The following is a 23,363-nucleotide window of genomic DNA, read 5'->3' on the forward strand; positions in this document are numbered from 1 at the left end:
TTTCAGTGTAGCATTACACACTACTTAGCAGCTATTGTCTTTCATTTCACAGCTAGCAGAAGGGAACAGAAAGCATTTCTCTTGCACATTTATGTAGCACAGAAGTTTTACTGACAGAAAACTAGAAGGGTAACGTTCCACTAACCTATACAAGATACTTTACATGACTTGTAATATATTTCCACGTGAGAAATAAGCTTCTATAGTTCAGAAAACAGCATTTCAGAAAAAACTTTACTTCCCCTGTTCAATGAAGCAGAGTGAAACTGAAGTTGAGCATTATTTCACAAGTTCTAACTTAGGCTGCTGTTACTGAGCAAGACTTGTACATTTGCAACAGAGAAGGAATATTTCTGTGGAACTTCTTTGACTGATACCTGCCTGCAAATTTTGACTACTTCCATATAAAGGACAAACCCTCAGCAAGAAAATAGTATATGGAGAAAAAAAAAAAGAGGGGGTGAAAAGCATGCACAGCAATTATACTCTATTTCAATTGTCTCATGTAATGTACATTAAAAATATAAGTGAAATTCTTCAGGAATTAAAGCATTGATATTTTATATAGAAATTTAAGAACCTTAAAAGGTTCTTAAAAGCAGACAGTAGTTGAGTCAAAACTTTTAAAGCTGTCTTTCCTTCTCTTTCATGCCTGTACAGGGACAAGGGTAACAATGCAACTTCGTCAGTACAACTCTTCTTAGACTCAAGACTACATGACACCAAATCACATCTCGTGTGCAGGACCCTGGCACTGCAAAAAAACTTCTCCATTCCTGTACCACTCATCCAAAATACTCCAAAAGCCATTACATTAACAGATCATCCCATGCACCATGAGAGGCCAAGATCCTATACAAACCACATGCATATTTTCACTTGGCTTCTATTTCCAACATACATATTTCCACTTCCAGCTTCTTTATCTCTGCTAAATTTGGCAGAAACCAGAATGATCAGTAACAAGTAGGAGAGGCACAGCCCCTTGCAGGCATCAAGCTCATAATGAGTGTAAGGATAAATGAAGTCTCAGCAGAGTTGGGTTTGTATTTTGTCTTTTCTTCACGCGTTCTTCCCAAGTAGACTTTTTAAAATTTATTTTAGCCAAAGTCTCTTGATGGTAACCTCTGGGGAAGTTCTCCCTGTCCCACCCCAACCCTCATGTACCTCTGCAATGTCATCAGGGCTCGTCAAGGAGAAGCTGTGACCTGCCAGCTGATATGCCTTGGTCTCAATCTGGCTCAGTTTAGCCTGCATGACCTGTTTCTGGGTCTCATAGGCTGTTGTGCTGAAACCAATGCCATTCAGCTCCAGCAGAGCCAAGCAATAATGGGTGGGCATCTCCACTTTAGAAAATACATCTGTAAAAAGTACAAACTCAAGAAAATCTTTTATAAAACAGATCAACTGCAGATAAACAGATTTATTAGGAGAAAAAAATGGAGAATCCTGAGTTTTGAAAATACTGAAATGTTCTGACACACTGAAATCTTTTACTATAGATTTCATTTCAATACTTTTGTTCCTGGAATAAGAAATATTTCATAGTAAGAAGTGTTCCAGAACTTCCTATCACAAAAGTATTTAAGAAAGCAGCTTTTGTCAATTTTTTTTCTAAGAAATACGTATCTGTTTATCAACATTTTATAAACTGCTTAATGTAAGGCTTTCTATCTTGATACACTTTAATTCCACCACCCACATCTTTTAAAAATGTTCTAAGGTTCAACTGTAACAATCATAAATGATGTGGTAAACTTGCAATCAAATACTTCAGCAGGATTGAACCATAATCCTCAGCTCTGGATACACTTTAGGGGAAACCATCATAATGACCACCAATAGATATATGCTTTTTGGGGTTTTTTTTTGATGGCTTGTTTTAAAACAGCACAAGCACTCAGCAATTATTAGTGCAAATATACAGGATCATTCACTATGGAATCACAAGAGTTTCATGGACATAATGCATAACTGACAAATCATGCTATATGGGCAAGCCAAAGAGCAAGAAATCTCCTTCAGAAAATATTTGAGGATTTTAGGAATTACTTCTGACAAGGAAATCAAAAAACTTTTGAAAATATTAATGAGAAACCATAGACAGACCCACAAGTCCCTCAGAATGGCCAGGGTACTCACCTGGGAGGTAGAAATATGCTTGATTCGGCGACTTAGAATAGACTCTGCTACAGCCTTAACCACTGGAACTGGTGGATATTTGGGATATAAGAATTATAGTCTAATTTTTTTTTTCAGAATAGATATACTTCCAAGGGAATTTCTCTCTTTTCTTTTAACAAATGAACATTTTTGACACAGAATATATCAAGGACTTCTAAACCTCCTCTCTTCTGCACTGATCATTCAGCCTGTGGTAGCACAGCTATATTTACCCTCCATCTTTGCCCCCAAGTAAAGAAGGTCTCTTTACCTGTCAGATTTTCCTTCTGTAACTCCTTATGGAGTTGGTCCATGACATTGAAGATAAGCACAGACTCTGTGGCTGCTCTGTACCTCCCAGAATGGTCTCCACTGGCACTCAGCCCCAGGCTCTGCACCCCTTGGCCAGTGCCCACTCCTTCCAGGAGGGGCAGCTCACTGGGGAGAAAGTTGGTCACCATGTTGTGAAGGGTGCGTTCCTTGGAGCCAGAATCCAGCAGCCAACATGCAACCTTCAAAAGGGAGAGCTCCGTGAGACTTTTTGTTTACATTTTAGTCATAATACAATGCAAATATTTAAGCAAGGGTGGTTAATTCAAGGTTATAGTGCATATTATTTTTCTTGATTTGGCAGGCAAATTGCAATAATTTGTTACATCATTTCAGTAAAAACCTTCAAGAGGGCCTAAGTCACTGAAAAGCTTAATTCTTGAGAACGAAAAATTATTTCTCTCTAAAAGGAAAGTTATTTCTGTACATTTGAAAATTTTATCCTCTGTCAAATAAACACATCTTGAAGTGTCTTTTCACTTATTAAAACTTAACTCAAAGGGAATAAATATGAAAATCAGGATCAAAATATGCTTAGTCTGAAAAATGACTTCATAAAGATCAAAACTTGCTATTGATCTAGAATATTAGCCAAGCTGAGCTCTCCTATCTTTTGCACAACTGGACTAATGCCAGGAATTCTGTATGGGGTACTTTATTCCTGGTAAAGTTTAAACCCCTGTCTTCAAAGCATATTCATTTATAGTTATATTTCAATTTCTTCTGTCAAAACAGGATGAAACACAGATATCTACACTGTCTCTGCCACATAAGCAGAAGTAAAAAACCACAGGTGTATACATATGGGGCTGGGGAAGGGGTATGTATATATTCATTGTATCACTAAAATGAACAAACATGAGTATGACTATTGCAAGGAAGTATGAAGGGAAAGATGCTTTTACTGCTCTTTAATTTTATCCTAAAACTACATCTTGGAATGAAAAAAACCTATGTTTGTCCTTGTGTTGAACACCTTAGCTAAGTTCCTGCAGAGTTGAATATTGCCACAATGCTGTTCAGCTCATATGCAAAGGAAGCTTTAAAAATCAAAGGAATTTTCAATGCATCTAGAACTGTTCCTAACATGGGCAATAAGGTGCTTTTACCTCAAGCTAGTGTTTCATTGAGTTTACAACTAGTACCCAAACCTTTTGAAATTACATGTAAACATGGTGGGTTTTTTTGAGAAAACAGTGGTAGCAAAGAGGTCCATAAGCACAGTGGGTAAATATTTTGCTTACAAAGTCTTCTGCTCTCAGAAACAATAACCTGACCAGAAGCACTTGTAACATTTCAGTCCCAGGCTTCTTATTGCAACAAAACAGGAGTTAAGTCCTGTCCACCAGTACTGAGGAGAGATTTATCTTCATTTCCCCTGCCAAGTAAGGTATGAAATAATAATGTGCTAACCTCTGAAACTGTTTGTTTCTCTTGCAGGCACCATGAATATACACAGCAAAGCAAATGTCCTCTAAATACTGTTCTAGATTGCCCACTGAAAGAAAATTTCACTAAACCTCCTGACAGATGTACATATTCGTACCTAAATAATAGAAGTACCAGAAGGTACTCCTGTCTTTCTACTGTTGTGTTTAAACTAGCAGTTTTACCCAAGCAAAATTTCTTAATCCTGCAAACCTTTGGGTCCTCAAAATTTCCTTCCAGGGAGATGCCACAAGCCATCAGCAGAGTTTTGTAGTGCTGAATGAAGTCATACATGATAAGTGAGCGCTCCTTCCTGGGCTTCTTCTGCAGGTACAGCTGCACATGGTTCAGTCTCTCTGCCACAGAGAGGCTTTGGTCCAAAGGTGGTGGTGCCAAACTCAGACTGATTTCTAAGGTAGGAAATATAAGCAAAAAATCATCTTTTAACCCATTACATGGTAAGAAAGGCAAGAGAAAAATCTTGAATACAATCACCTAAAGCACAAAAACTACAACTGAACTATGAAGAAATAACAATATATCTATAGCACTATTACATATTTTAGCAAACCAGACAAGCCTCCCAAAAGCAATATGCTGTGTCTGTACTAACAAAGGATAGCCAGGAATCAAACCCTAGTCATCACTTAGCACAGATTGTGCTATGTTCAGCATTTGAGTGTTAGATTTGTTCTGGAAAGGAAAAACTGGAAGAGACTGAAAGAGAAAAGCAAGTTAGGTAAAGAGAACATGGGAGTAAGCTAACATTTTATGCTCACAAGCCAGTGCCTGAGCCAGTTACCTGCCCATATTACACAGTAGTATGGATGTATCCACAGCAACCTGTTCAAGGGTCTTTAACACCTAAGACTGCTAAATTATTCCACCACTGAGCTGAGGTCAGGACACTCAGAGCACTTCAAGAACCTTATCTGCTGAAGGTACTTTTTTGAGATGCAGTGTCAAGTAACCCAGCACAGCCTGTCTGCTCACTTACCAGTCTGGTCTTGTATCTGCTGCAAAGAGATATAATAGGCATCTTTTCCACCCCAACACACTGCCAGTCCAACTACCAAGATGTCTTCACATCCTTGGACAGGAAACCCGTCATCTTTAACTTGCATCCACTGAGGAGAACTCACTAAAGAAATAATTTTAAGTTACTATTATAAAATGGCATCCATGAATAGAGAAGAGCTGGGTCCTGAAAATGAAAATACATACAGTTGAACCTAAAATTGAGTATTATCAAGTCTCAGTAAAGCGAAGGAGCAGAGTGTTAGTAGAGGATGGAGAGCTGGTGTCAAGCATTTCCTTGACAGGTCTTTGGTGATAGTAATGAAGTGTTAGCAGCTTGTTGATATGCGAGAGCATCTGAATATTCTTCTGTGACTGCCTCTGAACCAAGGTTAAATATTTTCAAATATTTTCAAAATGTAAACTTGGTTCAACATAAGCATGTGTGAAATTCAGATCAGTCTCTGGGTTGTTGCAATATTGCTTCTTTTTTTCCCCCCACATAAGTATTCATATGCTGCAGTTTGCTGCTGCTTTATAAACATACTCTTCCTTTAAAATGACAAGATTAAGCAGTTAGATTCTTTGCTGTCACATTGCCATAACAACAATAATAGCATTTCTTAACTATCAAAATGGATTTTTGACAGATAAATGTGAAATGCTTTTTAGAGTGAAAGGAAGGAATACATTTCTATATCAACTCTTGAAGAGGTTGCTAGAAAAGGCCAGAATTTGGAAGGGATGCTTTATGGGTGGTTTAATCTGAACAGGAGGAAGACCTTATTTACTTTGAGGGTGACAGAACACTGGAACAGATTGCCCAGAGAGGTTGTGGAATTTCCTTCCCTAGAGATATTCAAAATCTGCCTGCATGCAATCCTGTGCACCCTGCTCTACTTGAACCAGCTTTAACAAGGGTTTGGACTAGATAATCCCCAGAGGACCCTTCCAACCCCAAACATTCCATGATTCTGTAATATTAGTGATTCTTCTCCTTTTTTGCATATCCTTTCCTTCTCTAGGCCTGCTTTAAGCTGAAGATGCCACATGCTGTTCACAGAATAATGCACTGGAACAGGGAACTGACCTTTTTTGAATTTGCCACCAATTGTTGATTTGGGAGACAAAAGGCACTTTGTTCTTTCACATGCCACTGAGATGGAGAATCTGCTTTTCTCCTTCCATTCTGCAACAAAAGTCTGGAAAAGTGCTTTGTCGCTTGCTACATCAATAATAGTGAAACTCTCAGCACTTAAGGGAACAAATGGAAAAACATCCTGAGAGAGCTGCAGTGAAAAGCCTTGGTCTATAATGGAATCATCTTTTATCTCATCAGTCTCAATTGGGTCTAGACACCCAGGATGGACCTGGAATGTTTTTACCTGCTGCTTTGCATTGCCCTCACTATTCCACTGTGCCTGAATAGTCTGCTCTTCATTCTTGCAGGTGACTTGTCCTTTTCTTGCAGATTTCACAGGGAGAGAAACAGAACTTTTTGGAAAAAGCTCTTTGGGAGGTGTTGGAGGAATAAACCCATTGTTACTATCTGGTGCAGGATAGGATGTTCTGTCGCTTCCCTTGAGCTGAAGTGTTATGCCCTCTGTTTTCTGAAGATCTGAGTTCTCAGTTTTGTTTTCTTTAACCTTGAAAGAGCTTTTTAAATCCTGGCAAGTGGGCAAAGGCTCTGGCTCACAACAGTCAGATTCAAAAACTGGAACTGGCTCTTGACTAACAATAGGAACAACTAACTCTCCTTTCAAACTGGAACTTGCTGAAACTGGTTCGATGCCTGAGAGGCTCGGCCATTTGTCTAACACATCCTGTAATCCTGGGCTTAGTTCAAACGAGCAGTCAGTCCACACTACTGGATGGCATTTCTTCTCTAAAGCTTGGTGGCTTCTCTGGAGCTTTTCACCTTGATCTCCTACTAAATCCTTTGGTTTGGGGTCATTGTTACAAATCACTGGGTTTCTTAATCCTGACTGACCTTGAAATGAAGAAGGAATGTCTTTCAGAAAAGATGGGGAGTTTCCATGGCCTAAAACTTCTGCTATTACATCTGAGGATGCTTGAGACATATTGTTACACTGTGCAGGATTCTCATGTTCTTTCTGATTGTCATTGACATCAGATTTATTCTCAACAGGCCTTAGACTCTGCAAAACACCATCTGGAGGAAGCAAAGCCACAGGGTCCTTTCCGTCAGCTTCCATGATGTGAACAGCTGAAAGGTCACTGACATTACTGAAGCTATCATCAAACAGCAAGCTATCACTCATATTTAGGCTTGTTTCAGGGACAGGCTGGCATTCTGCTTGTACAATGTGTTCCCTACCTAAATGGGAGGTTGCTTCATTCAGGTCTTTAGACACACTCTCCCCTTTCACTGAATTTTGGGTCTGGTAATCTTGTAGAAAACTGTGCAGCTGCGAGTCAGTGACTGAGAAATCACTTTCTTTAAGGCAAGGTGCAGGTTCTACTTTCTTCACAACAGGCTGTAAATTAAGGCCTTCAGACTCCAAAACTTTATTACTACAGTGCTGCGTTGCGTTTTTTGTAATTTTATTGGTGGTGATAAGACTTGAGAAGCTCAGTTTCCCAACTGTTGCAGCCAGCCCTTTATCAGTATCATTCTCTGTCCATAAACTGCTTAGGTTTTTTGGTATTTCCTGCTGTGGTATTGCTGCCAGCTCTGAACCTTGTATTCCCTGCTGTCCTGTGATTCCAGCTGCTCCCTCCTGTTTTATTATCATCTCAGTTTGAGTATCCAACTGGAAGCTGTCTTCAAAGTCTCTAGAGTCAGAAAACAGATGAGAAGCTGGATCCTTCTGAACATCATGTGGATCGCAAACACCTCTGGATTTTACTAAAGACCCTTTCAGAAAGTCCTTAGGATGACTGCTGCCTTTCTCCAGTGTTCCAGCTTGTAACAATATTCCATTGGGCTTTTCACTCCCATTTTTGCCACCATTCTGAATCTGAATATTGCAGGTTTTATCCTCACCAGGGCAAAAATGCCTATCAATCCTCACCTCAGCACAGCTTGCATCTGTTTGAGTTTTATTCATTTTGTTCTGCTCACCATCAGTATTGTCAGTTCTCTGTGTCCTAGCACTACCAGGTGTTCCTCTACTTCCTACAATACTGTGTGTCTCCATAGATAGCATAGCAGGTGCCTGAAAACCTGCTCTCCCCTTAGGCATGCCTTCATTCGTGGTGGTAGGCGCTGTAAATAATCCTTCCATTTTATCTTTCCTCCCAATCTTAACTTCCCCCATCTGTACAGAATTTGAGGCTTTATGAGTTACAGAATCTGTTTCCATAAATTCCTTATTATTTTGGTTTGAAACAAAATTATCTGTAGAGATGCTAGTGTGGAAAACAGGCAGCTTTTGTATGTCTGTGCTAAGCTTATTTGAATCTTCAAGAAGTGACCCCTGCAGTTTTGAAGCAGTATTTTTGTTCCTAGTCTGGTTTAAATGTGTATCTGTGCTGTTAATCAGTCTAGAGGCTGAAGACTCTGTTCTCAATGTTGGTGTTTTTCCTTGTTCAGTAAGGTGCTCTGGGATTGCTGTCCTGGAATCCATCTTGGTTTTGACCAGAGAAATTTCTTCTGTGTTTTCATTGCCTCTGCACACATGTGGCCGTTTTCTAGCCCTGTATACAAGATCACCCTTGCCTTCCTCTGCTCGAGCCTGTTTCCTGCCTGGGACTTCACTCTCAAATACAGAGCTTTCTGTGCTACTGCTCAGTCGCCTTTTATATCCCTTTTTAATATCTGATAAGTCTCCAATCCGAGAACCAAGGCCATTACAGTGTTGAACTCTGCACCCTTTTTTGTTTAACACCCTTGAAGACTCAGCAGACTCCTCTCCATCTGATCTGTGCAGTCTGTCTTCCAGTTCTGACTCACTGCTGATCACAGAGGATGTATCAGTCTCGAGAAAAGACTCTGGGTTCCACTGCACTCCCATCAGTGCCAAATCCTGCTGCAGAAGTCTCCTGGCTTCCTCCACAATGATGGAAGCTGCTTCTCCTTCAGTTAAGCCCTTCATTCCAGCCATCCAGATGCTGCGCACGGCCCGACGCTCCTCTGCTGACTCTTCATCCTCATCCACAGCCCTACGAATGCTGTGGGAAAGGCAACAGACAGAGGTGAACATTCATGCAGAACATAACAAACAAGGAGCTGGCACTATCCTGCTCTGCTCCCATTTCAACTGTCTTCACAGCTTGCTTTACAGAAGCACTCTGCCTAAAATATAATGCACTTGATGGGAAATAACTTAATTGGAAGTAACTATTTCAGTTTCCTAAATCTGAAGAGATGTTGATGAAAGATATTACTGGCTGCATACCCCAAAAGCACTGCCAGATTTCTGTATTCAAACATACCCCAGACAAGTCCCAGTGCCCTACTAAGGCAAGATGCAGGCTTCAATGAGTCATCCTTCGTGCACTGTTTTCCAAAGAAAGGAAACTTCAAGAGCATGAACCAGACAAGTACCATGGCACAGTCCAAGAGGTACTTGATCAAGGAAGCTTGTTATTGCACTAACATATAAATCACAAGAGAATCTCAGAAGAGTAATAAATCATCAACTACTTTGAACATATGGTGGAGCTGCCTTTTAGAGGCAGCAAAAACTCCCCAGAAAGCACTGACAATTTACCCAGGACTAAATAGTGCATTGAAAAGAGGAACAAGAAGAAAATTTAGGTCTCAAAAACTTATTCTGCAAATAAAAATGCTTCTATTAATTTCAAAATAATCATGGAATGACTGTGATCTGTCAGAGAAACCTGAAAGTTATTTCTAACTAACATTTGACAAAAAGTCCCAAAAGGTTGCCATATTTTATTGCAGGTTTCATCCTGTAACCCTTCACCTTACAAACTCCTTTACTTGACTTCTGGACATACTGATTTCTCACCTTTTAAACGGTACCGAGTTCTTCAGAGCAGCTGCCACGTCATCAGGACTGGCTTTAGCAAGGTCAGCCACGGTGACAAAGCCAGCGCTGTAAAGTGTCCTGGCACGCTGCGCATTCAGCAGAGACACTCGGACCAGGTCACAGAGCTCCCTGTGAACCCCAAAAGTGAGGCGGCTCTGGAACTGAGAGAGCAACAGCTCCATGTTGTGCCAGCCCAGTCGATTACAGAAAACTGTTATCATTCCTGAAACACAAAAGTTACATTCATGTCGGAACTCCAGCTCCAGCTCTACTAAGCTGGATTCACTCCCCACCCCCCAATCTGAATCAGCACTCACTTTACATTTCTCACCTTCCCATTACTTACAGGAACTAACTCATGTTTATTACAACTATGGGTAGGAGCTAGTCTTGCAGAACACAATCTGCAATTAACTAGTTAATCAGTGAGGTAGAAATTCTGAATGATACTGTTTTTTCAAAGATGCTAATACTGAAAGTATGAAGCACATGCGTATCCCAGAACAGGAGTCTTATGAAACAATCATACTGAAAAAAAGGCAAAAGAAAAAGTGGTGATGCGAGTCACTAAGGGAAGGCACAGATCTTTGAGGAAAGCCAGCACTGACGTCCATAAAAACAGACCTTGGCTGCAGAATTTCAGCTACTGAGAGCATCATAGGGGATAGCAAATCCTACGATCAAGGTTACAACTGCACTCCCCAGTGCACGGGAGAAGGAGAAGAGCACAGAAAAGACAGTTTCTTACTCACAGATTGCATCTACAGATTATGAAAACCTCCGAAAGACATGGCATCCCTCACTATTTTTACAGTGATTATAGAATAAAACTTCTATCATATCTCTTAACTATATGTCATATCAATAGTTCATTTTACTTCCCAGATTACTACTGTGAAAATTATTAACACTGGAAATACAGAATTATGAAACTGCTACAAAGTTATTTATACTAAAAAGTTAAAAAAAAAAAGAGTTATTTATACTACCAGAATTAAATTAAACTACTCTGCATCAGTTGGCGTGACCTTTTCATTTTGGGGCTTTGACTCATGCAGCAACCCACACAGAGGGTTTCGCAAGTTGAGCTAAAACTGTCTTAAAAACTGAAAACTCACTTATGGAGTAATGAAGGATTTAGGCAACAGAAAGAAAATATCTTGGTCACATGGTGGGCTGTTACTTCTACTCCCACACAGCCTTCTTAAGGAAGTTAAAGGTAGCAGCTGTCTGACCTCCTGTGATCTGGTGATAAATGACCCAGAAGCCACTCACTCTGTTTTGAAAACTGTAACCTTATACTTTCTGGCCAATTAATTTTGCATTCAGAAGAAAGCCATGTCCCATCTTAGAGGCTCCAAACTTACTCAATGATGAAAGGTACTCTTTCCTGATAGACCAAAGCTTTACAATGGACTTGCACTAATTTCCATACTTAGTATTGAACAAACTACACTCCTGCACAGTACACAGCTGATTTCCACAGACTTCCCATGCTGCAGCACTGCTTGATTCCTCTCAGCTGGCCCCCTTCCCACTGCACACTCTGTGCACAGAAGCCATAGCAGGGCCAACCACAGGTTAAGCTATAAATCTAAGTGGTTTTACAAGGCTGTTTGCTGTTAGGACCACACCTTACCCCCAAATCTGGAAGGAAAAAAACCAGACTAGCCTAAGATACCTGGGGTATTTTGCCCAGACAACTCACCTGCATAAGTGGCAGCAGATTGCTGCAAGGATTGAAGCTGACCACGACTACAGCCGTATTTCTTGGTCATATCTTGTAAAGGAACCTCACTGATTAAATCCAGAAGGGCAAGGCTGGTGAAAAACCTGTTGAAGAAGTACATGAATAAATTGAATTAAATTGTCATGTGGGGCACATTACTGTACATGGCAAAATGTACCATGATGCATAGGACAGAATGGTACTATAGTATAGCACACAAAAAAACCAGAGATGATGGCTTCCAAAAACATCAGCACAAACATCTAGTGCCACCAGTGTTCTCAGACCAGAGCAGACCAGGTCCAGGTTCTCTGACCTGTGAGTTCACTCACTAAAAGAGCCAGTTCCTGAAAACAGACACAGAGCCTGAGCATTACAAATGTTGCAGCCTCTAGTCTGCACATTCACACCCACATTCTGTGGCTACCTTTTGTGGATGGCCATTTGTCTGTGCTGTTTCTCTGTTTTAGCTGTGATTTTGCCCTTTACAGAGCGAGCTAGAAAGCCTTCTTCAATCCCCACCAGCTCAGCCACACGTTTCATTGAGGCAGGAAGCTTCTCCCATAAGCAGAAGAACTGGTACCAATCAATTGTGGTCCACTCCTCATACACTGGGGTGACCTAAAGAAAATAAGACGATGCAAAAAAACTATTTCAGAGAAATAAACAGAACTAACAGAGTTTTGGGTAAACAGAACTACAGCCTAGGGAATGTGGTTAGAGCATCCTACGCCCTGCGTAAAGGCACTGAGTCATAGGCATGTACCATGAAGAAAGTAAAAGCTCTTCTAATCCAGTTTCTTTAATATTTGTACCGATGAGATCTGACTCATATGGGTACTCCAATGATTAAACAATTCAGAATCTTTGTCAGATTACTCTTTAAATACAAGCCACTAAATGATTTTTAAGCTGTATCTTCTGTCCTTTAACAAAACAAAATTATATTCTTTTTTTAACATAATTTACAGATATCTATCAACCTCTTAAAACCACGAGTAACCACACTAACCGCTGCCACAGCATCTGATAAAGCAGGAAGGACATAGATTTTGCCAAAACTTGCTGAAGCTTTAATTTACCTACAAAAAATCTCAACTTTTATTAACAGTAACAAAAAGCCATCCAGAGCTTTTTTTTTAAAATGTTTTTTAGACAGAAAACCAATTCTGTTAATGTTTAGTCAGCACAGAGTTAGTTTCTCTATGAGGAGACAAAACGTCTTCATATCAATAAAAAGCAAGATTAATTATTTTGAAGACCTAAGAGTTGTTAGGCACACATGTTAAATGGCACAGAATACTAGATGCCTATGTGGTTGTAAATCATCCATGCCTCTTCATCTGCTGAGAAGAACAAGAGTTATTAAGATGGGTGTTTGTCTTTTGTTGTTTATTGGGCCTTTGTTGTGGTTTAGATTTTTTTCTTTAAAGAAAACTATTTTCCTAATCTAGCAAATGTTTACTTGTTATAATCAACTTCCCTAAAATATGAGGGCTCATATTTGTACAAGTAAAAGATTCAAGCTTAAAAGAATTAAAAAGCATTATAGCTCCTTGTAGGCCATAAGGAACACATGAAGAACAATACTTGAAAAACTAAAAAAGCAACAAAATGAAATAAACCTTTGGCCTTGAAAATGAACAGACTTGCAAGAAAGTGTTTTAGAGTAGCTTAACAGAAGAGAATCTCAAGAACATTTTGTTCAACAGTGTATGATTTAAAATAACCTTAGACAAGCTGCTGCAATTAAAAAGTACAGCATAAAAAACATAATGCCATCACTGCCTCTACCCCAGAACAGGAACAAATTTCATCCTTTTTTTTTTTTCTGTTTGAGAGATGCAAACAGGGAAAAAATTTGCTGGTGCATAACACAAAGAAGTTCATTTTACCGAGCAGAAGTAGAACAAAATATATTGTGGTCCTCGAAAAGAGAGATATGGGTACATATGGGACAGTAGTAGATCCAAAAAAATCTATCAGTGTTAGCCCATAACTAGGTTAATGAAGACAGCAAGCAGAGCCAGGTACCCTCAGTCTCTTGCCTCCCCTTGTCCCACAGCTCAACAAGCTTTGTAACTGCAAGCACATTACTCTTGAAGTGAACTTTCTTTTCAGACAAGATTCCCAAATTTTGCCTTTGATTTATCATCCTGGTAAAGCGAATACACTTTACACTTAGAGAAGGCTAAAGTCGACTGTCAGATTTCGGATGATGATTGCATGATGGGCCTCTGGCAGCCATGAATCCCAAGTTGTTCAGTGCAACTCCATCTGGTTTCCTCACTAATCTTCACAGGTTCATGGCTTCCTCTCCAAAGGTCTTAAATAGCAGTGCTTAGCTTTTCAAGTGTATGTGCTCGTAAATCTTGACACACTCCAGGACACTTTTCCCTCATAAGATTTATCACACTCCTTCCTTTAGCAGCATCACCAGGCAAGTAAACTGAATCAGGGATGAACTTCACTGTAACTGAACCAAAGAAAGGCCCACCCATAGAAAGAAAGTAGTGTGGCGCTCTGAGGCTTTTTGGAAGCAAAATAGACCCTAAATGCCTCCAAGAGTAATATGAAATTAAGCCTGCTGATCCCAAACACACATACAAAAATCAATTTGTTTCATCAACCTCAAGTGTCTCAGGAAAATTACCATTATGTTACGTTCAAAACTTAGGAAGTTCTGAAACCTTAGGAAGTCAAGAGTGACAACAATGGGCTTAAACGGCATGCAGCACCTGCCTACACAATAGACACTATGGTAACACTAATTCTGAGGCACATTCAATTTAGAAACTTTTCTTCATGAAGGATAAGCTACGCAAAACACAGGAAAACCTAAACCTATGTTCAAGGAGCCTTCAAGAACTCTGCATTGTGCTGTCTCCCCTTAGTTTTGGCAGTAGAAAATACTAGACACAGAATGAGAAACCTACCAAATAGACAATATGCAGATCATTCTCCAGAACAAAGCTTTTCATAGCTCGCTGCAGGTCAGCAAAGATTTCCATGGCTTCCGTTGGTGAAAGAGAAGAGGAAAGAGTAGCTGAGCCAAGATGTGTTGGATGATAAACCTTTGCTGTTAAAAAAAAATACATATTACATAGAGAAAGATTTTAGTGCAAGTTTATAATCATTTTCAGGCTGTGCTGCATTTGAGAGATTTCTAACTTTTCACAACTGCTGTTTCAATAAGAAACAGTGTATGTCTCCATTCTAAAGACAGAAAAATGGAAACAATAATAGGTTTAGCCTTGCCTATATCTAAACTAGCCTTTTTCTCTTCTTTAGAAAGACAAAATTCATAGTCTGCAGTTAACATGCACCAATCCTGTAGTTCAAGTTTGCTTCGTTTAAAAATATTTTGGGAATTTGTAGACTAGGACTCATCAGTCTTAGAGGTGATGTGCAGTTGATGTGCCTTCCAAGAACATGTGCATGCAAAACATGTTAAAGCAGGTGTAAAGATACCTTCCAGAAAGCTAGAAAATTCTTCATATGCAATTCTCTAAAATAAAAAAAAAAATGCAGAAGTCCTTACTATTCATTTACATTGAACATCTACTCAGTTGCAGAAAACTTAGCAAATCAAAACTAACTGCAATCACTGGGAGGAACACCAACTTTACCTTTCACATCACTGCCAGAGTCCACAACCTGAATGAATTCATTTTCCAGCAGCCATGCCACACAAGCCTCGATAGGTCCAGCCTGTGCTTTGTCTTGCCCTTTCCCATTTTCCCACTTGCTTTCTTTCAAGCTGGATGCAAGCAGAGTGCAAGAAGCATAGGTCTGCACATCCTCTGGAGTGTTGGCTACTCCCCCCACGATGATCTGTTGAAGAAAACTGGCTGTTCATACTGCCAGAGATGCAGTAGGATGGAGCATGAGATCAGAGAATCAAAGAGAGTGATCCATCATCTCAGTTTTAAAGAACCATTTTCCCAGAGATGGGAATATGAGGCAAAGCAACAGCCAACTTTTAAAGACTTTCCTCAGCAAGAAATCATCTTGGGTAGAAGCAAGAGGACTAAATGACGGGAAAGAATGATTTACAAAATCTTATATTGAAAGTGAACATACTCATAGCACCAATTTAAATTTGAGACTAGTCCCAGGAATATTTCTTAGCCAACACTGTGAAATATTAAAATATGTTAGAACACAAACTGCAATTTTGTGAATACAAAAAGCAAACCATGAAGGTGGAGTTCTTGTAAGGCTATTCAGCATACTGAAGGTTTCTCTTACGAAATATGAATGCTATACCCCATTGCTGTTTTCCTGATTGAGAGTGGTTTTTTCCACCTTGGATTTTGGTTTTGCTTTGAAGGAACCCCTTCTTTTAGATAGGCAGCTCTTGTGTAGAAAAATACATTTAGAAATTCCACTGGTCTGCTAAAAATTCAAAATCTAGGGAAGCACAACCAAGTTCTAAACATCACAAAAGTTTTCAAAAGACAGTAAAAGTATAGCAAACAAATTCTATTTAAAGAGTCCTGCATCTAATCTAAGTTCAAGCCCAAATGCAGCTTTGGAAAAGGGCATAAGCTCACCTATGTGGAATAAAATCCTTTTGGCCCTTTTTTACTCCTACAGGAACCCTACAGAGGAGGGAGCAAATTGGGTACCATCCCTGTTTGCTCGCCAAAAGTGTATTCACAAAATTTCAATCATTCCTGTACAAAAGAGGTAGGTAAGTTGAGGGGGTAAATAAGAGACCCTACAAGGTTCCACAAATGTCATTATGGCACAGTTCAGCCTACAAAGCCTCTAGGATCAGTAATTTACAAGCATTCTCCAGCTAGGAATGTCAGGTCACACCTAAAGTCTAAGAATTACACTTACTTCTGCCTGCTTCTTGACTGCATCTAAATGCAAAAGCAAAGTTTCTTTGAGTGTGCTCACATCCCAATCTGCATCAAGCAGAGAAACATCCCAGACAAAATGCTGAATACTGAAGCAAGCTGGCAGACCCAAATAAGATGACTGGGTAGACAAGGGAGGAAACGCATGGAAAAGAAGTGCACAGAAAACATTTGTTGGTGTCACAGAAGAAATCATCCTACAAGGGTGCAAGCACAGTTCTCATCCCTCTCTGAGTGTCCCCTACCTCAAGTATTGCTCTTTTCATGCTAGAAGCAACACCTTCCCCTTCTCTTCTAAGCAAACAGCTGCAAACAGGCTTGAGAGATCCCTGAAGCAGAGCAGCACCTTTTGATCTTTCTGAGGGTTTGCAGACTAAAATGCTCTCGCCTATTGGAGAAGAAAAGAAAAACAAAACAAATACAGAAGCAATGACCTTAGTACTGCATCTTAGCACTCTAATAGCTGCACACAGTTCATCAAGGACATATTATTGGAATGGAAAACTATAAGTATTTTCAAAAAAAGCTGAGTAACAAAAGAAGAGAAAAAAATGTGCAACCTTGAACAATGCATATGAATTGCTATGTAAGAACTCCACAGATGCATAGTGCATCAGAACTAAAGGTAGAGCAAGCTTCAGAGTTACATTAGGCTAGTCAGTCTTGCCAAGTCAGCTAAGGAGATTCCACAGCCTCTCTGTGCATCTGCTTTGCTACTGAACCACTCTTGCTTCTTGTTCTGGAGCTGACTGGAACTATAATATACAGCGGCATCAATTTTACTTCTTCATTACATTAATAAACTGAAAAAATTCTCAAAAGAAGAAAACATAAAAGCTGCACAGCATTTTGACAGTTTATATTAAGTCAACCAGCTTTCATTCCAGAAATAACTAATTCAGAAATCCAAAATTACTAATATAAATAACTATGCATCCTCTGAACTTTCATATATGCATATATACACACATACACATGAATATCCTGCATGGTTTCCACTGAAAGTACATCTAAATATATCCTACCTTAAAGTTCTCTGTCCGACATCCTTAAGTTAATCTCTAACTACTGAAACTCTGTGGGAGACAAAAAACGTCCCAGAGCCATGAAATAAAAATGAAAATAATGGGTAAATTCCTTAATGAGACCATAGTACAGCTTAGCTGTGGAAAATGCAGTAGTGACATAAAGGATATTTTTTCACAAAGATATTAGAGAGAAACTAGATCACTGGAAGACCTTAGCTGGTTGCAAGCTTTGCCAATTGGCATAGGATAAATGACTTATGGGTAGGGCACATTTGCCTTTGACTAAAAAGAGAGCATTAGTTTTGGATTAGCTGTCCAGTAAATATCATTATAGATTTATGATAACTTGTTAAGATTTAAATGCACTTAGTCTGAACACAAGGTAATTCTGGTAGTGGGTATCTTAGTAAGATCCTAGGATTGATAACTTATGATAGAACTGTAGCTGTGGAAATGCTACAGTAATTAGCAAATCCAGAGGTAATGAAAACACAACTGCACTTAAATGTAATGAACAGAATAAATAAATGCAGTATAGGCAAGTAACAAAATACAGCTTAAACACAGTTACTTAAATTAACTACAGGATGAAATGATGCTCAGATGTGTCTTGGATTTTTTTTATCCTGCCAGATGAAACTTTTGATATCTGTTGACCATGTATTTTGGACACAACTGGGGAGTATGCGAGATTAACTGCCTGCAAAGTATTGTTTTGTGAAAGAAAAGCTTATTTTTACTTTAGCAATAAAGAACATATATTCATTTTGTATTTGGGTTCTGATGTGACCTACAATTTCCTCTGAAAACTTCCCTTTGACTCCTTCAGAGTGATCTATCTAAAAGAAAATCTGACTGAAGATGGGTATCCACTTAGCTCTACATTATCTGACAGTTTTACAAGACTTGTGCGATCCGCGTTCCCAAGATGCCACTGAGAATTTAAAGATAATAACTGCAATCTAGTAAACAGTAAATTAAAAAAAAAAAAAGGAACTGAGCAGTTCCAATATCCATTATTGAACATTTCAGATGCTAGGGGAAGTCTAAGTTAGCATCAGACCAGACAAACACCAGAAGACTCTGGATATCTAGGCATAAAACTCCATTAAAACCAACAAAGGCCCTATTAAATTCTAGGTTTTGTTCAGCTTTACCTATACCTCCTTGGGAAAATGGCAGTTTTGACAAATGCAAAAATAAACAAATTTCACTCTCTAAAATGATATTTTAAAATTTCTGTCAAATCAAGGAAAAGAAATTTAAAAATCAAAATGTAAGACAATCCAAAACTACAATGTTGGGAGAGGAGAAGGAATTCAACCCAACAGCATTTATCTTCTGTCTGTCAGCTAAATTTCATATCCACATAAAGCATTTTTTCCAGCTGAAGTTGCTGTCCTCCAGTCTCCCTACTCTGTGAAAGAGTAGCAGCTGGCAACATAGCTTTATGTTCTCATCCAAAAGACTCCATGAAGTGGAAAAAAATGGTACATTCATGAAGCTCATCAGCATAAAATCAACTGCTTACTGTGCACAACACAGTCACAGCAGAACTGTCAAAAAGGGTACTAATTATTGTAACTTGAAGGGGAAAAAGAAGAAACTTCAAGGAATAATGTAATTTTACACCTGCCAGCTACAGTCAAATGACAAAGTCTGGAAAATTTCAAAATCCAGCACGCAGCTGCCCTTTTCTTGAACACATAGGGAGAGCTCGCAGAGATATAGGTCGCAAAATGCTCTGTTGCTATGCTACTCAGGCAAAAATAGAAAGCTAAATGTAAGAACAGTCTGCTTACATAGGGCTCCAGCAAGCACCAATCAAACAATCAGGAGGGCAAACCCACTTCCTGCATCTGTTGAACTTCTTATTTTTTACTCTGTTTATACTTGTATAATGTGGCTTTTTGCAAACATCATCCACAAAGATAAATTTCCATTGCAAATTAAAATAACAGGCAAGATTACTTTGTTGAACATCAGTCAGTGCCACTGTATGCAAGAAGGTGCCATATTATCTGTGAACTACTGCTCCTATTTCCCTGTCTCTGTCTCATTACTACTTCAGGACACATAAAATTAATGGTTAAGTTTGGCAGAAGTTTAATAAAGCTAAATCACAACTTCCAGCAACAGTTGTTTGTCAAATTAGGATTGCAGACTTTAAACACATTTTTTATATTTTTAGGCTTGTCCCGTGAGAGAGTACTGCAAATTTTCTCACTGAAACTGTAAACACTTTAGTTAACTGACCATGGATCACAGAATTAAGGCAAATGAACAACACAGCCTTAGAAGCTAACAAGAATTCAAAGGAGAAAATAGCCTGTTCCTGAAGTAACTGACATGTAAATACCAAAGTCAGTCTCAGGCAGTGAAAGCAATCTCCCGGGAATTACAACTTTTACTCCATTAATACCAAACAAATTAATACCAAACAAATTCATCTTGATTAACCTAATCATACAGAATAGCAAAGGAATTCATCATGATTAGTCAGTAATTGCAAAGTACTGTCCTGGATTTAATCAGGTTAACACCGCTCTTACAGAATGTTAATAAAGACTCTGCTTACCCTCTGTGTCTACCCCTTTCCTGCCAGCCCTTCCAGCCATCTGCTTGTAGGTGAGGCTGTCCAGCAGTCTGCCACCGAAGGTGGGTGTAATAAAGACTCTGCTTACCCTCTGTGTCTACCCCTTTCCTGCCAGCCCTTCCAGCCATCTGCTTGTAGGTGAGGCTGTCCAGCAGTCTGCCACCGAAGGTGGGTGTCCGGATAATGACGCGGCGCGCGGGCAGGTTCACTCCCGACGAGAGCGTGGAGGTCGCTGCCAGGACTCGGATCAGGCCCTGCCGAAAGGCTCCCTCAAGGATGTCCCGCTCATCAAAAGTCAGACCTGAGGACACGTGGCTTTTAGTGAGCCTTGTGATGGTGAGACTGCATTTTAGAGCTAGCAATTCTGCTGTCCAGCAAGGGAAGAACAAACAAACTTAGTGAACATTCCCCATTCAGTGGTAGGAACTAGACTCGCAGCACTAACTTAGTCAACTTTTTCTGATCTGTAAGTGAAGCAAAATTTCACCATTAGATTTCTGTTATTCAATTGACAGGAATAAACTAGCTTTTTAAAGTTGCTTGTACACAGCATAGCAAGATGAACTCCTTACTGCTTATCTACAAGCTCAGCAAGTAAATACATAAAGAAATAAAATAAAAATGAGAAAGCAGTAGGGAACTAGGATTTACTCATCTGCTATCCTGACCCTGGACTCCTTCTTCATTATTCCCATTACAGGTCTAGTATGTATCTTTCTACATTTCCTTCAGGGCTTCAGGACAATTTTATTCTTGAGAAAGAAATACAGATTCTATAAGCATTTGGAATTATTCCTCCTACATGATCAATGCCATAGCTACTCTCCGAGGCAGTCCTTTCTCTCAGTGAATCAACAGGTGACATACACTATTACCTACCCAAGAAGAAACAAAAAATCTAAGCAGAAGTGTTCACAACACATGCTCTTTTAATTTTTATTTTCATTGTTACAATTCCTCTATTTACTCATTTATTTCAGTATTAAGCTAAGGAAAATTGCTCTGAAATACTCTGGCAGCTTTAGGAACAACCTGAAAATGCTTGAGCTGCAAATCAATTAATTTTTCAGGCAATTCACAAAAAAACCCCGAGTTAAGCTGTATTCTAAAAGCTGCTGTTATCCAACATAACAGAGAGAAGATTTAGCAAAACAATTTGTAAATTAAAGTCTTCGGCTACAAAAAAATAATTTCAAGTTTACCTCTACCTGTGGGATTCTCAAAGCTTATTTAGGCATGAGCTACAAAAGGCTTAAAAAAGCGACCAGTAAATGGCTGACAGCTGCAGTAAAAGGAATCCATATGACTTAACCATTATTGAATTCAAGACCAAGATATTCAGGAATACCTGCATGATGAAATGCCACTCCCCATGGCAAAGTACGCTGGAGCACAGAATCCAGGCCTGAGATTGAACGCTTTAACTGATCCAGAACCTCATCAATCCCTTCTCTGTCCACAACAACTGGGGCAAGGGCTGAGTTTTTTGCAGAACCTTGAGAAAGAATGTATTTTTATAATTCACACTAAAATTAATTTTCATTAAAGGCACTGTGCATACTGTAGTCTTCTATTAACTACTTTTCTCTTACTCTCAGCTTGTTGCAAACTGTAGAACTCCCTGGCAATGATGTCTGCCAGCTTCTCACACCAGTTCTTGGATGGACAGAAAAGCAGGACTGAATGGCCACCACAAACAGTCTCATAACACAGGCTCACAATATGGTCTTCGTCTCCCTGAATTGAGATAAAATATTTTCAGTGCACTCCAAGATTTAATGAGGTTTGTAAATGCTGTCCTTCTTCTGTATCCCAGTAGGAATCTTCTACATCAAGTCAGAAAAAGAAGCAAACAAAGAACATGGAGCACTGTTATCTTAGTTTCTGTCTTGCCTTATGAAGTCCAAGCACTAGTATGATCACATTGTTGAGGGCAGCTCTAGACCTTACCTATGAATACATGTAATGTTTTACATCTTGCTTCCATAAATCTTCTGAATGAAGGCCACACAGTGCACAAAGAAATCACTGCAACCTCCACATCATGGCTAACAGCAGTGGGGAAGAACTAGGAAGAGCCCTGAAGAAAAACCCCTCTACAGTTACTAGGGAAGATTTGTTACCTTGGATGTCTGAACTAAAAGCATGAGAAGCAGCAGTCCAAGCATCCCCAATAAAATGCACTCAGCAAGCACTGCTGACCAAAGACCACAAGTACTCAGAGCACAGCAGAAGGGTTTTAGGGATACTTATATAGATGTTCATGCAGAACCCTACTGTTTACAGCTTGCTTTTTTGGTTTTAAGATCCTAAGAGAGTCCATGCAACTGATCTGTTTTGCTTGGCTATGCCAGATTCTCTTGTAGCAAGCAGGCCAAAGGAGGAAGAGAAAAATGTAGGTGTACAGCAAGAAATAAAAAGCACTAAAATGCAAATGAAAACAGGGGAGCAATGGCAGGAACTTCTCCACAAGAATTCTGCTAAATTCAGACAAGATGGTGAGGTCATCAAGTTCCCTTTTATTGGTCCAGTCTGAGGCCAATAAAGGAAGTCTGAAGGTCCAGTGATAGATTTCAATCCCAAGATCACCCAGTTTTATAAGCCAACTCCCTCAGACTCCCTTGAGTCATAAGCCTAGTTTAGCTCTTTCTCTTAATTTAGTAACCATCTAAAGCAACTATCTCAAAAAATATCCAAATGCAACATCACCTTCTCAATATGACCACATAAAAGCTAGCTTCCAAAAGCTCTAGTGAAAAACATTTCCTTCTGTTTATAGGATACTTTTTTCTTTGCTCTGCCACCATGCTACTGACAAGAGAATGTGCACAGCAAGAACTGAGTGCAAAACATTCCAAAATATTGCTGGCATTCCATCCATATTGTCCAACTGCTATACTAGTATTACACAGAGCAGTTGAAAGGACTGGAGAGAGAATTCACCCTTCAAAGACTCCACAGAAAAGGACCCTACAAGTAGGGAGCCCAAATTTCCCATTTCTACCCATTTTGTTCTTCAAAATCATTGTAGTGTGTTATTCCTACCTTTCCATATCCTTTCCATATCCTTTTCAAATCCTGCAAAAGGACTAAATACTGAAAACAGATTCAGAAGAATCAGGATGGGCATCTGCCTTCTAATCACCGTCAAAACTAGATCATTTAGCAGTTTAACACAAGCAGGTTGAATACCAGATTTTAATACAAATACTTTCTCCCAGTTCTGAATGCAAATTCCTAGGTCTA

The 23,363-nt window shown here is 39.4% G+C and overlaps 1 protein-coding gene across 1 annotated transcript in view; it reads right to left on the reverse strand.

The window, feature by feature from the left end:
• POLQ (DNA polymerase theta) overlaps window positions 1-23,363 on the reverse strand; it is a 50,589-nt gene that overhangs the window by 15,035 nt on the left and 12,191 nt on the right. The window contains exons 7-20 of the mRNA XM_069027760.1: window positions 21,710-21,854; window positions 21,466-21,612; window positions 20,206-20,418; window positions 16,739-16,881; window positions 15,255-15,459; window positions 14,562-14,704; window positions 12,053-12,246; window positions 11,605-11,729; window positions 9,876-10,119; window positions 6,029-9,072; window positions 4,919-5,062; window positions 4,135-4,331; window positions 2,435-2,675; window positions 1,168-1,361 (exon numbers count right to left, since the gene is read on the reverse strand). Coding sequence (XP_068883861.1) covers window positions 1,168-1,361; window positions 2,435-2,675; window positions 4,135-4,331; window positions 4,919-5,062; window positions 6,029-9,072; window positions 9,876-10,119; window positions 11,605-11,729; window positions 12,053-12,246; window positions 14,562-14,704; window positions 15,255-15,459; window positions 16,739-16,881; window positions 20,206-20,418; window positions 21,466-21,612; window positions 21,710-21,854 — 5,379 coding nt within the window. The remainder of the gene's footprint in view (window positions 1-1,167; window positions 1,362-2,434; window positions 2,676-4,134; window positions 4,332-4,918; window positions 5,063-6,028; window positions 9,073-9,875; window positions 10,120-11,604; window positions 11,730-12,052; window positions 12,247-14,561; window positions 14,705-15,254; window positions 15,460-16,738; window positions 16,882-20,205; window positions 20,419-21,465; window positions 21,613-21,709; window positions 21,855-23,363) is intronic.

The sequence above is a fragment of the Aphelocoma coerulescens genome, chromosome 1 (genome assembly GCF_041296385.1).
Source record: "Aphelocoma coerulescens isolate FSJ_1873_10779 chromosome 1, UR_Acoe_1.0, whole genome shotgun sequence".
Taxonomy (NCBI): Eukaryota; Metazoa; Chordata; class Aves; order Passeriformes; family Corvidae; genus Aphelocoma; species Aphelocoma coerulescens.